We start from the raw sequence: 13,404 nt of genomic DNA, 5'->3' as shown, positions 1-13,404 counted from the left end.
ATGATGTTCCCATCATCTACCCAGCCCACCGCTTCTGCGTTAAGATTTGGGTCTTGGCAGTCTTCGATAAGGTCGGCGTTGAAGAAGAGGTATAGCATCAGTGACAGCGGTGATCCTTGGGGGATACCGGTTTCCACGCTCATAAGCTCCGACTTTCCTTCAGGGAGTCGTATCGTGGTTCTGCGGTTTTGGAGGAAACTCGCAACCCATCCGGCGACCCGCCAGTCTATCTTTCGTTTCCTCAGATTATGGATCAATCTAAGGTGGGAGACATTGTCGAAGGCCCCAGATACGTCTAGGGAGAGGATCGAGACCACTTTTCTAACCGCCTTTCCGTTGTGCTCTAGGTTTATTTTCTCCCGTAGCCAGTGTAAGGCGTGGTCGGTCGAAACGCCTTTTCTTCCCCCCATGTGGGTTGTGGGTAGTAAAGAGTGTCTTTCCACTATTTCCGAGAACCTTCTCGCGATCATCTTCTCTAAAACCTTTCCCAGCGTGTTCAGGAGCGCCACCGGCCGGTAAGACTTGACCTGGGTGTAGTCGTCTTTTCCTGGTTTGCGCAGAGCTACCGTTTCGGCGATCCTGAAATGTTCTGGGCAGTAGCTTTTTGTGATACACGCGTTGAAGAGCGGAGTGAGGATAGGTGTGAGGATATTCCGAAGGGCTTTCAGTATGAAGTTCGGTATCCCGTCTGGGCCTGGGGCTTTGCGCGTTGCTACCATTGAGAGTGCTGTTTTCACCTCCCTTTCCGTGAACGGTGGCCACTCAACAGGGTCGGGGTAGGCGTAGTCCTCTAGGTCTGAGAGGTCTGCATCTTTCGTGCGGGGGAAGAAGATTTCCCTCAGGAGCTGGATCTTGTCTTGGGTTTCGGTTTTTATTGGTCCCTGTCCATCCCTCAGGGGGGGAGTGAAGGACTGTCGTTGCTCTCTGCTCTTGGCCCATTTGGCTAGTTTCCAGAGGCCCTGTATTGAGCCGGTGGCTTCCTGAATTCTTTCTCGATGATTTCTCCTCAGCAGCTTTTTTATCAGGCGTCCTTTGAGGTTCCGTGCAGCGGTGTATTCTTCCCAGGCCTTTTGCGTTCGGATTTTCTGGTACTTTCGCCTCAGCCGACGCGCTCGCATCTGGGCTTCCTTTATTTCCGGAGTCCATCCGGGAATGGATCTTGGGCATACTCTCGATTCGGGGCAGTGGCGGTCGATCGCGGTATTGATGGTTCTAATTATGTGGTTAACTTGCTCATCAATATCTGCCTGGCTGTCTGTTTCCTTGTGGACTTGGAGGTTCTTCTCTACTTCCTCGAGGAAGGCCTTCTCCTCCAATTGGTGCCACAACCGTCTCTTGGGCTCCGGGTGTTTAGTGAGGGTGACATTTAGGAGTGTTGTGATAGGGAGATGATCGGAGTCATGGTCCAGCTCTTTCCCCGACAGACCGCAGCTGACGACGCAGTCTGAGAGTAGACGAGTTCCGAAGACCAGGTCGATCGTACTCGGTTCGCCCCGTTCTTGTCGGGTCTTGGTGCCTACCGGCAACAGTAGTTCCAGGTGGTGGTCCGTGATTAGGTCTAGTAAATCCTCGGCTTCGTCGGATGTCCTCCGGGCCTGTAGTCCTCCCCACATCGGGTGGTGTAGGTTGAAGTCTCCCAAAACCAGGTGTTCTCCGTCCTTGTCCGTCTCCAGTGCTTTCCGTAGGTCTGGCAGTGTGCTGTCTCGTTCCTCGCCCGTATGATCAATAGGATTGTATAAGTTGTGGACGTGTATTGTCCGGTTGACCTCATCTTCTTGAATCTGGAGATGTAGCGTGCTCAGGTCGGGCGTGTGGTGCGTATATGACCATGCTCCTCTGAGCCGCGAGCTAATGAAGAAGCATACCCGTGTTTTCAATTCTATGTTGTATACCAGGTCAAATCGGTCCTTGACTGGGTGATATGTGGTGCGCTGAAACGGGTTTGCCCAAGGCTCTTGTAAGGCGATAACATCGTATTGCCAGACCTCCTCATCAGCGAGGAGAGGGGCCATGACTTGATCGCGAGATTTGTTGACATTGTACTGTAGGATCGCTAGGGTGGTTCTATTCATCGAATGAAATGATTGACATGATCGAGTCCTGGGTTGCTATGGGTTCTTCTGCCTCTAATGCTCGTCTTTTGTTACGGGCTGTATCTTGGTTCCCTGCCACTAGGAGTGTATTCCGGTCCAGCTCCTGTAGAACTCTTCTTGTGGTGTTGCTGTGTCCTTGGCTCGTATTGGTCCGTAGGTCCTTTCTTGGGGATCTTCCCCTTCTCTGACTTCCCGTTGCGCTGAGTATCGGTGGCTCTCCAGGTGCTCTGCGGTTTCCGTTCTCCTTCCTGGTGTGCGTTGTCTCGTTGGCGTGGGTTGGTTTCCCGGTGAAGTTGCCCCATCGGAGCGTGGCTTCCTTGTGGGTTCGTGGCATGTTCCTCCTCCGTTCTTCAACTCTTGCGAATTCTTCCTTCCTGTATTGGCATTGGATGCTCCATGAAGGGTGATTGTTGAAGCAGTTGGGGCATTTCGGCTCTGAGCCGGGCCTGTCCCTTTCCGGGCACCCTTTGGTGCTGTGCGGCTCCGCACAGTATCCGCAGTTTTCTTGAGCTTTGCAGTGAGTCCCTATATGTCCATACTTTTGGCACTTGAAGCATTGTTTGACCTTGCAGGTCCGGTCGTAAAACTCGCAGGCATAGATTTGCGCACCGAATACGATCCCGTTCAGAATTGCATGGTCCGCGTCTTCTTCCCGTTCAAACTCCAGTACCATGGTGGACGCTCGCTTCTCTCCCAGGCTGCGCTTCAGCCAGCCCGAGTAGACCACCCTCGCTTTCTCCAGGGAAGGGTTGTTCCACTGGATCTTTTCCTCAATTTCCATCCTGTTGTGTGCCTCCATCTGTGTGCTGACCCCGTGGACCAGGATGCCGAAGGACGGCACCCTCACCACTGCCTTTTCTCCTAGCGTCTGCTGCCATTGCTCTCGGTGTGCAATGAGTTGTTCCGTGCTCCGTTGGTCTTGGGTGAAGAGGGTCAGGTCACCGCTGGGATGTCGTTTCACTGCGATAATCTGGGTTTTCTGTAGGGCTGGATCCTGGTGACTTTTTAGCATGTTGTTGACCTTTTCTTTTACGTCTTCGGCGGTTGCTCGACGGCTTGTTTGCTCCGGATTCGTTTCGTTCAGCTTCACGAGGATCTCTCGGGGTCCACTCGAGGGTCGGGTCTGTGTGGTAGGTTTCAGTACGTATGGGTCTTTCACAATTTGCGCATAGGTGGGGGCTGGTGCTTTACCAACTGGGGCTGCGAGGATGTTCTTGATTTCCGTGATCTCTTTGCTGAGGATTTCCTGGGCGCGAGCCGTCGCGTGCACTTCCGTGGCCAGCTGGCTGGTGGTAGGGAGGTCCTGGGTTTTCTCAAGGTAGGTGTTGAAGCTCCTGAGGAGCGGTTCGATCATATTCCAGTTTGGTGCTCGATTCTTGCCTAGCGGGTTGACTCGGTATTCCATCAAGGCGCGTATGTCTGCTTCAATTTGGATCGCGTGGTCGCGTATGGTGGGTGGCTGGAGGCCCAGCTGTGGCGCAATGTGGCTTCCCGACATGCTTTCTTGGTACTGGGCGATACCTTGAGAGCTGACGAGTAACCTGGGTCACAGTCTGAACCAAATAAGTCAGTGGTTGTGGAGAAATTTCAAAAATTAGGTATCGACAGTAGGTGGTTGTTTTGCCTTGGCCCCGTCACCCACGGAATTGCTGACTAATGTTCGAAGGTCCGCGTGCCACTGCATGCTGCGAATTACGAGTGAGGTTATCTCCACCATCCCCTTTGCTCCATCATGCATCTATTGCCCTCTCGCATTCCCACAATCACATCCAGTCGAACATTTAGAATAATCTAATGCGAATCAAGTTCCTTTGATACTCCAAATCTGCGTGTCCGCGGCGGAAATTCCATCCCAAACCATACACCGGAGGCATGCCCCGCCCGAAACGAAAAACCAAGGCATGTTCTGGACTAGGTTTTGATTGTCTGAGCTTCTCCAATAACATGTATCAAGGCCGAAGACCTCATTCGGGTCCGAAATAATCAACGCAAATCGCGAGAGCGGAGGAAGCAACATGTTGCGGAGTTGGAGCAGAAGGTAAAGCAGTTGGAGTCAGCAGTAGCAGCGACTAAAGTACCTATGCCGAGCATGAGCCTAGCCAAGGAGAATTGCATACTTAAATCCCTGCTAGAGTCGATTGGGTTTGACAGCTTATCGCTCGAGGGGTATCTACGGGGCGCTCCTTTCGATGGACTGCAGGTGCCGTTCAAATCCGATTTCATCGCACCCGCGGGTCCTGTAACTGATGTGGGGTTTGGGGGGTTGGAGCTTGGGTTGATGCCTGTACGCGCTCGAGGTACCCTTCTTAAGATAGTGGCTAACCTATGTTCGTTAGACTGATCAACTCGATGCTCTCGCTACAGGAGAACCAATTTCTAGTACCCAGAATATAGGCCTCGTTAGCCCCGATGCCTCGGATCTCTCGTACTCTGCCCCGACATTAGGGGCGAATGAGATCTCACTGGACATACTTAATAGTCAGCCTCCAATATGGGACACTGAATTATTAATGACCGAAGACCCAGCCGGTATACCGCACGTGGTAGATGGAGAAATCTCGCGGCCAGCAAACTCTGTCAATGGCGAGACTACATTATGCAGTGTTGCATTCCACCTTATTATCCAGTGCAACCGCATGGGCAAGGATGTGCTCGAGCTCGAGACGAAGCTGCGGTATGGGTACAGAATGCCCGCTGTTCCCGGCGAAGGTTGTCGGGTAGATAATGGGACTCTTTTGGCGGCGCTTGTTGAGCTGGTTAGTGAACCTGGAATAGGTCGGTGCTGGGATCAACGTGGTTGATTAATGATATTTTTCTTGTTTCCTTTTCCTTTCTTTTCTTTGTGTTTTATCTTACTTCTCTCGTATCACGTCGAGTTGAACATGGTTGACAGCCTGGAAGCAATGCTGTATCTGGTATGTCACCATTTGACAAAGGTAGATAGAGCGGGATGTCACTATTTACACGTGGGGAAGTCTTGGCCATGTCACTCACGCGTTATTTAAGCAGCCAGGCTCCGCTAAGAAGTTCCAGATAAATCCTGAAGCAGCCTGCTCATATTTCTTTCCCCTGCTGCTGTGTAATTTTTTTTATCTGCTTCAAAATGCCAACGCTGTTAGACGGGAGATATTTGGACGTGGTCATCGTCGGCGCAGGACTCGGAGGTAACTGCAATTCCTTATCAATATTCGGCAAGCTGGATAGTATGATAATAAGATCATTGCTCAGGGATATGTGCTGCGGTCAACCTGCAGAAACAGTATCCGCACGCAACGTTCGGCGTGTTCGAGAAACATCACCGGATAGGGGGCACCTGGGCGAAGAATACATACCCAGGATTACGGTGCGATATACCTTCAAAGGTATGTCTGTCAAACTCACCGGTTGATCCGAACTGGTATCCCTGTCATTGTGTGCTACTTAATTCTCTGGAGATGGAGGTTTCCGACGTTGGTATACTAACTACAACGCCGGCTTTGCAGCTCTACTCATACTCCTTCGCGCCTAATCCTGACTGGTCGTCCACATATGCCTCGCAGCCCGAGATCCTCGCCTATATTGAGCGTGTAGCCACCAGGCACCGTATTCCAGAGCGCATACACCTGCAGCAGGAATGCCTTTCCGCCTGCTGGCGGGAGGACGATTATATATGGGAGGTTCATTTCAAAGACTGTGCGTCGGGAACTCTCTACACGACAGAATGTCGGGTTCTCATCACGTCAATTGGCTTTCTTGATATCCCACGCGGGCCCGATGGTATTATCGGGTCTGCAGAATTCCAGGGAAGCGTCTTCCACAGCGCATCCTGGGACCACAATGTCGATTTTGAGGGACGAAATGTTGTCGTGATCGGCAACGGATGCTCTGCAAACCAGTTTATTCCGTGGCTACTCAAGCACACGGGGTTGTCGAAGTTGACACAGGTAGTCCGCAGCGCACACTGGATTGCTCCGAAGACAGATCGCATTATTGGACCAAAAGAGAAATGGTACGTTTGCGCATAGCCACTCCCTCTCACCTCCATTCCTGCTGCGTTCCTTACCATAACGATTTTTTGTTACAGGCTTTTAAGCCACATCCCCTGGCTTCTAAAAACCCGTCGCTGGCTGCTTGCGGCAAAATTTGACCTTGCCTTTGCGGCTTTTCGCAAGACCATACTTGGCCGGTTCCTGCGCACCCATCTGGAAGCGAGCTTTAAACGGTACATGCAGCGAGCCGCACCTGCTAAGTACCACTCACTCCTGATCCCTGCTTTTACCTTTGGCGCCAAACGTCCTGTGTTAGACCATGGGTACCTGGGGATCCTACACGATTCCCGAGTGGATTTAAGGCTGTCAGAAAGCATTCGGGTGTCGGGCCCATACTCATTAGCAACGGATGATGGACAGGAAATACCTGCAGAGATCCTGATTCTCGCAAACGGCTTTAGAACGCAGAGCCTAATCACGCCAATGAAGATACAAGGGCGAGATGGGTCCCTTATATCGGATGCCTGGCACAAGGATGGCAGGTATCCGTCTGCGTATATGGGGTATGTAGACGGAATAATTCCTGACATCTTACTGGCTTATAGGATATCATATGGGCCCAGGAGTCGTCCCTTCCTAACCTGGGTCTGATGTGGCTTTCGCTAACAGCTTGCAGGGTAACAGTTCCCTCCTTTCCAAATTTCTTTATGATAACGGGGCCAAATACACTCCCCTCGGGCCACTCCACACTATTCGGGATCGAATGTTCAGTCGAGTATATTATGCGCGTGCTTCAACCGCTATTTTCGCACGATAAACGCGGTGGACGCAGATGGATCGATGTACGCGCCGCGGCGCATGAGGCGTATAATACCAACATCCAGCACAGACTGGATGGGTTGATTTACTCAGCTGATGTGCGCAATTGGTACGTTGATGCGCGAACAGGGAGGAATACGCTTGTGTGGCCAGGAACGCAGACTGAGTTTTGGCTTACACGGTGTGTCTGGCCTGTGAGGTGGGAGGACTATGCTGTCGGGTATTGAACTAAAGCTATAACTGTTTCTCTCTGTATCTTATCTGTGGGGTTCTAGAGACTACGAATGAGATCACTGACTTGGATATTGGCGCGTGGGCTAGTACGTAGCTGCTCCTTATCTTGGTTTGACTACGATTGACCAATTGCCCGGGTTCTTTCCAGACCTATGCTGTCAAGGGCTAAGCCCTTTGTCCGGGACTACTCTAAGGCAGAAATATATAAGGGGGAATGCTGTATCTGTGAACTTCGCCCGTATCGTGAGGTGCCGAGGTAGTCTAGTTTCTAGAGTTTTCCAAACCGACAGCAAAGTTGAGCTGAGACAATCGCCGCTTTATGATTGCTGTATTCATCATCATTCTAGTAGCTGAAAAATATCCATGTTCCTCACCATACAATCAGAACTCGACTGACATCCTAGCTCCCAGCGCACATCCCGCGTATCGGAGTAGCTGCGCATAGACTCGATAATCCTGGCTGCCGTTTCGCATGGAGTAGATTGCCCTGAGCTCTGGTTTGCACAGAGTGGCGGTAATTCGGGAATAGTATGAATGAGAGAGTGAATTGGAACCAGCTGCTCCTTGACGGCTACCTGCGAATCAAACTGGGATGAAGTCTTTCCAGAAGCCACCATCCCTAGCGTCCGATCTCCGCGCTCGTGGTTCGATGAAATGGATTGCGTAGAACTCTCGGCGGTTGCACTTGGACTTGAGAATTCCACCACATGTGGCCGCGACTTTAGTCCGGCTCTTGACTGAAGTATAGGAGGCAAGTCCTTTCTGTGTGCTGTCAAATACTGCTGGATATCCTGATCGGGAACTCCATGCAAGCGGAGCAGCGACCGGAGGAGAGTATTCTCCACTGCCACCATTCGTCCCGCAGCCTGAACTTCTTGTGTCGCCCGAACACCTGAAGCCTCGAACGTGCGTAATCTTTGTTCGAGGTCTCGAATATATTCTTTGCGTCGTGCGCGCGAACGCCGCTGGTTGTCACGGATGCGTAGTGACGAAGATGGTTGGCCAGCCTGATATGATGTGAGATCCCTCATAAGAGCATGTTCTGATTGTCATACGTTACCAACCTTAGCTTTTATTGATTGCCTCGTAGACCTGCTGGTGTCCATTGATGCCATGTCACTGTGCTGGGTGTCTGGCGGTGCCAGAATTTTACATTCCAGGAAGAAATTTACGATGGGGCCTCCAGCAGTTGCTTGCACACGGAGATGTGGTGGCGACCGATACGACTCGCCAGGGGCACTCGCCTGCCGCGAAGCGCTTACCTAAACAACTTTGGTTCGGAACGTAAATTAGCCGACCACGAAATAATCCAATCAGCACCTCCTGGTGACAGACTCGCCGTTGAGTTACCGTCTGGCATTTAGTTAAAACGGCCGACACCAATTCACTATCGAATAGACATGTACCATAACACACACAAAGAACATCTTCTCGATGAAAAATCTTCTCACACCATTATTGATATCCAAGGCTATCCCGGCCATTCGCTCAGTGATTCGTTTCCCTGCCATTACCTACACAACCATGGCGCCTGCCTGCGCCTCTGCCACTGTTGCCCAGCCCAAGCCAGCTGTCCCTGACATTCCCAATGGACTCCATAACACCGAACACTCCCATCACGTGTCTCTGTCTATATCAGAGCGCGAAGACAATCCTGAAATTCGGCTGAAATATCGCCCCTTCATCCTGAAGCCTGACGACGCCGAGGACTGGGTGAATACCCTGGAGTTAGCAACCGTGATGGACATGGCAGCGCAGGAATTACGAAAGACAAATAATAGACTAAAAGTACTGGTATTGTACGGCAGTCTTCGGCGAAGGTCTTACTCTCGACTGGTGGCGCTTGAAGCCAGCAGGATTCTCTTCCGGTTGGGATGCGATGTGCGCGTGTTTAATCCGGACGGGTTACCAGTGAAGAATGATACCGATCACGGGCATCCAAAGGTGCAGGAGCTCAGGGAGTTGAGCAAGTGGAGTGATGGACATGTTTGGGTATCGCCCGAACAGCACGGAAATCTGGTTCGTCTTGCTACAATCTCACCAGAATTGCTATGTCACCGCTAACAACTGCAGACCGCCGTCTTCAAAAATCAGATTGACTGGATCCCGCTCACCACAGGTAGCGTGCGTCCCACACAAGGCCGGACCCTTGCCATCGCGCAGGTGTGCGGTGGATCGCAATCATTCAACGCGGTCAACTCTCTACGTATCCTCGGCCGGTGGATGCGGATGTTTACCATCCCAAATCAGTCCTCTATCCCTAGAGCATACACGTACTTTCCTGACGAGGGTCAACCAGGAAACGAGAGGCTCATGCCTAGTAGTAATAGGGACCGGCTAGTGGATTGCATGGAGGAGTTTGTAAAATACACTATTCTCCTGCGGCCTCACCTGGAGCTTTTCGGTGATCGGTTTAGCGAGAGAGAAGAGAAGAGGGTCAAAGAAGAGAAGATAAAGCAAGCAATAGCGAGACAGCATTAGCTCTAAAGAACAGAATGCATGTATACTCATTGCGCAGGTCAGGATTACAGTTATCTTGGATGACATAACTTACATATTTCTTTCTTGTCACTCACCTTGAGCGATGTGTACACATAGAGGCCGAGCAATCAACAACTATAGCTAATAGTCTACTGCAGTTTCTGTTATTAGGAATAATTGCATTCTGCGCGCCTTTCCATCTAACCCTGGAGTAACTGGTGGAGAGTCATAACAGCAAATAATATTTTGTCTTTTTATGTTGCTAACAGTGCATGTCTAAACCCCCAAACCTTCAAGATCAGTCCTTCCAACCAACCCGCTTGGCAATTGGCCTGGCAACATAAACAAGGCCCAACAAAACAGGAACCTCGATTAACGGGCCAACAGTTGACGCCAAAGCCTGGTTGCTATCCGCCCCGAAGGTTGCAACAGCGACAGCTATAGCGAGCTCAAAGTTATTGCTCGCCGCGGTGAAACTCTGTGTAGCAGCCAGCTTGTACCCAAATCCAAGCTTCCAAGTGATAAAGAGGGTCACGAAGAAGATCAGGACAAAATAGACTATAAGGGGCGCGGCGACTCTGACTACGGAAACAATCTGGTGGACCACCTGACGGCCTTGTGATGCGAACAAGATAAGGATCGTAAACAGAAGCCCAATTAGTGACCAGGGGCTAATCCACTTGAGAAACACCCTGTCATACCAGTCAGGGCTTGTCAGAGTGCGAATGCCGAAGCGAGTCACAATAGCCGCTCCAAGTGGGATTCCAAGGAAGACCGCAACACTTTTAGCTGCGGTGCTGTAAGAGAGAGCAATATTGTCTCCGCCGCTGATAACCTCGATAAAGAAAATGGCCATGGGCGCAAAGAGTACCATCTGTAGGAGCGAATTGACGGCAACAAGGATTGCGCAATATTCGTTGTCGCCACCAGCCAGTCCTGTCCAGATCAAGACCTATGCATGTCAGTTAACAGTGTGGCAGATTGGCTCATTGAGATGCAACCTACCATTGCGATACATCGTGCTAGGCCTACTAGAATGAGGCCCTGGCGGAGCTCAGGTTCGTCTGGGAGGAAGGCCCAAGCTAAAGCCAACTGCAAGAAAATATCAGCAACGCCATGAGTAAATGTTAGAGGAAGGTGCATTGCCTACCATCATGAAAGGGGCAATAATCCAATTGACAATAATACTGAAGGCAATTTGGATCCAGATCTCCCGAGTGGAGAACACACGATGAAGGGACTCGTATCTCACTTTACAGAGGATAGGGTACATCATCACCAGGAGGCCAACAGCTATTATTCACGTTAAACAGAGGTATTCCAGAGAAGTATCAAAAAGAGCCACATACCAATAGGCACTGAGACGCCAACGAAAGTCCCTCGTTGCAAGGCGGGACCAGTATTTGGGACAAAATTTCCTAGGATGATTCCAATGGCCATTGCTAGAAAGATCCATAGTGCTAGGAAGCGGTCTAAAATCCCTAGGCCCTTAAACGCTGATTGCTTGGTGCAGGAGCTTTGTTGAGGCTCCTGACGAGCTTGCTTCTCAAGGTCACTAGGGTGGACATGTTGATGGCTCGTGGACTGGTTGCCTCCTTCCGGTGCGGTTTCCATTTCGTGCTCCGACGGAAGTAAAGTATCTGAAGATCAAACAAGGGTTAAGAGAGCTGCCAGGGCGAAGAGTTTATTCCTGGACTCAGAAAAAGAGACCGGAGAAAATGTTGCTTAGGAGACTAAACCTTGAGACAAAGGCTGTTGTTATATAGGCAATTGCGGCGACAGACAAGAGTTTCCAGCTCTTTTCTGGGTCCTTCTGTTGGCAGAGTGATCATCTCCCGCAGGAGGTCACTCCTCGCTGCTAATTGGTTGACCTTCAAATGCCCCCACTGCGTTGGCAATGAGACTTCGCACCGCACTTTGTCAGCCAATAGTAGTAGCTCTGTGACATTCAGCGTTTTTGCCGACGAGTCTTTTGGCACGTGCTCTTGCAGAACTACTGGATTGACCAATACTGCTAGTATGAAAATCCCACCAGTTGAAAGGCCCGTTGGGGGTTTGGTCCAATCAAGGTGGCGAAGTGACATATTAAATCTGGCAGGCCATTGAAGCGTGGGAAAAAGGCGTGATAAATAGTTCGCTCACCTGTAAGCTGCTTGTGGTGTTGGCCTTATACAGAGCTCTAAATCTGCGTTTCCGAGACATCCAGCCCCCCTCAATACTCCATGTGAGTCATTATATCCATGCGCTGCCTAACGTTTTTCTCAGCATTAATCAGGACAGAACAATCAACATTCAACATCAAACAAATAATTCCACCATTTGCTGTGCAATAATTTCAATTATCCAGATCAACAACAACAATGAGCGACAATCCTAGTGTCTTATTTGTCTGCGTTCACAACGCTGGCCGCTCTCAAATGGCTGCAGGCTACCTCACTCATCTCGCGGGCGACACAATCGAGGTCCGTTCAGCCGGTTCCGCTCCGGCCAGCTCTATCAACCCTAGAGTCGTGGAAGCAATGCTTGAAGAAGGCATCAACCTTGCCGACCAGATACCAAAAGTCCTTACCGCCGACGCCGTCCAGCGCAGTGATGTTGTTATTACCATGGGCTGCGGTGACGCTTGTCCCTTCTACCCGGGCAAGCGATATCTTGATTGGAAGCTGGACGATCCCGCCGGTCAAGGGCTTGAGGCTGTACGACTGGTTAGGAATGAAGTGCGTCGTCTGGTGGAGGAACTTATCAAGGAACTTCGTCCCTCCCTGAAAGAATAGGCCACATAAACATATGTGTTTCGTCAATTGTTATTGCAGTGGTTGTGTGTACAAGAAGGGCTGCTTCGGTAGTTTAGTTGAAGAATAGCTGGTTAATATTACTTTTCGAATCCGCTAGTAAGTTCGTATGACCTCCGAAAAGCGCGGAGGTTCGTTATCGACGTACGCTTAGCCTGCCTCAGATATAAGGCTTGGAACTTGCAGTTGTCCAATCTGCTGCGCAGCCTATTGAAGCGGCATGCGGTATGCCGGAGGTCTCCTAGCAGTCCAGCGAAGTCCGTTACGACAACAATTATAGAAATTGTATTGAAAAGTAAGATTAGTCCAGCAGGCTCAGAAATTCCGACTTAAATCATATATAATCTTCAGGCTGACAGCGCGGCTATCTGAGCCGGCGGCCATCCTTCGAGTACCAGTCTCCTGACTAATATTTTCTCAATCAAATAATACAGCTTGTGACAATCAATCATATCGCGGTGGCAAGACCTGCATAATACAGATCAGAGAGGCTAATGCAAGGTCAGAAGTCACGTACATTGTCTTGCGCAAGAAGAATAATCGGGCCTTTACAAGGGCCCGGTCTCTCAGGGCCTGAAGCGCTGTCTGCTTTCGAGGGCACTGGATAGACCACCTGAAGAGGTACCTCCAGCAAAGCACGCTCAGTTTTAACTCCTAATAGCTGAACGTAGACGCGTAATGTATATGACCTTGCAAGTAGAGTGCTGCAAAACGTTGGCAACAAAGCCTCTTGCGGCTTCGACGGGACTAGGATCATGGTTTCCCAGTGTCCTACCTCGGTCTTGTCTTTGGCGTCTAAGGAACTCAGAATCAATGCTAATGGCCTGTTATTGTGGAGCTTGAAATACCTGATGTTGCTCTGTCTCGATCCCCTTCACTTCCGAACTCATTGGCTGTAGGACTTTCCGAGGAAGGAGTCCAATCTATTTTCGCGCAGTGTTGAGTAGCTCGGCCCACTTCTTTCGTATCAAATCGGACCCCAGTACGTCGCGACTGAGAGAGCTGACCCGGTACACA

At 50.6% G+C, this 13,404-nt stretch overlaps 4 protein-coding genes across 4 annotated transcripts; 3 read left to right on the top strand and 1 right to left on the bottom strand.

The window, feature by feature from the left end:
- Positions 1-4,173: 4,173 nt before the first annotated feature.
- CDV56_103370 (flavin-containing monooxygenase) lies at positions 4,174-7,107 on the top strand (the record flags this gene model as incomplete). Its single annotated transcript, XM_026756989.1, has 6 exons — positions 4,174-4,377; positions 4,430-4,868; positions 5,322-5,455; positions 5,528-6,081; positions 6,157-6,624; positions 6,738-7,107. 6 exons carry the CDS (start codon positions 4,174-4,176, stop codon positions 7,105-7,107), a joined length of 2,169 nt encoding a protein of 722 aa, XP_026610465.1.
- Positions 7,108-8,638: 1,531 nt separating this feature from the next.
- On the top strand, positions 8,639-9,595 carry CDV56_103084 (uncharacterized protein; the record flags this gene model as incomplete). The annotated part of the gene is made up of 2 exons (XM_026756703.1): positions 8,639-9,133; positions 9,188-9,595. The coding sequence occupies 2 exons, from the start codon at positions 8,639-8,641 to the stop codon at positions 9,593-9,595; spliced, it is 903 nt and encodes a 300-aa protein (XP_026610464.1).
- Positions 9,596-9,893: 298 nt separating this feature from the next.
- Positions 9,894-11,209, bottom strand: CDV56_102896 (arsenic resistance protein; the record flags this gene model as incomplete). Its single annotated transcript, XM_026756515.1, has 4 exons — positions 9,894-10,547; positions 10,601-10,687; positions 10,746-10,888; positions 10,945-11,209. 4 exons carry the CDS (start codon positions 11,207-11,209, stop codon positions 9,894-9,896), a joined length of 1,149 nt encoding a protein of 382 aa, XP_026610463.1.
- Positions 11,210-11,955: 746 nt separating this feature from the next.
- On the top strand, positions 11,956-12,369 carry CDV56_102753 (arsenate reductase ArsC; the record flags this gene model as incomplete). The annotated part of the gene is made up of 1 exon (XM_026756372.1): positions 11,956-12,369. The coding sequence occupies one exon, from the start codon at positions 11,956-11,958 to the stop codon at positions 12,367-12,369; it is 414 nt and encodes a 137-aa protein (XP_026610462.1).
- Between the last annotated feature and the right edge of the window lie 1,035 nt (positions 12,370-13,404).

Source organism: Aspergillus thermomutatus (genome assembly GCF_002237265.1).
Source record: "Aspergillus thermomutatus strain HMR AF 39 chromosome Unknown NODE_312, whole genome shotgun sequence".
NCBI classification, from domain to species: Eukaryota; Fungi; Ascomycota; class Eurotiomycetes; order Eurotiales; family Aspergillaceae; genus Aspergillus; species Aspergillus thermomutatus.
Note: the sequence above shows the minus strand (reverse complement) of the source record. Positions and strands in the feature narration are given on the sequence as shown.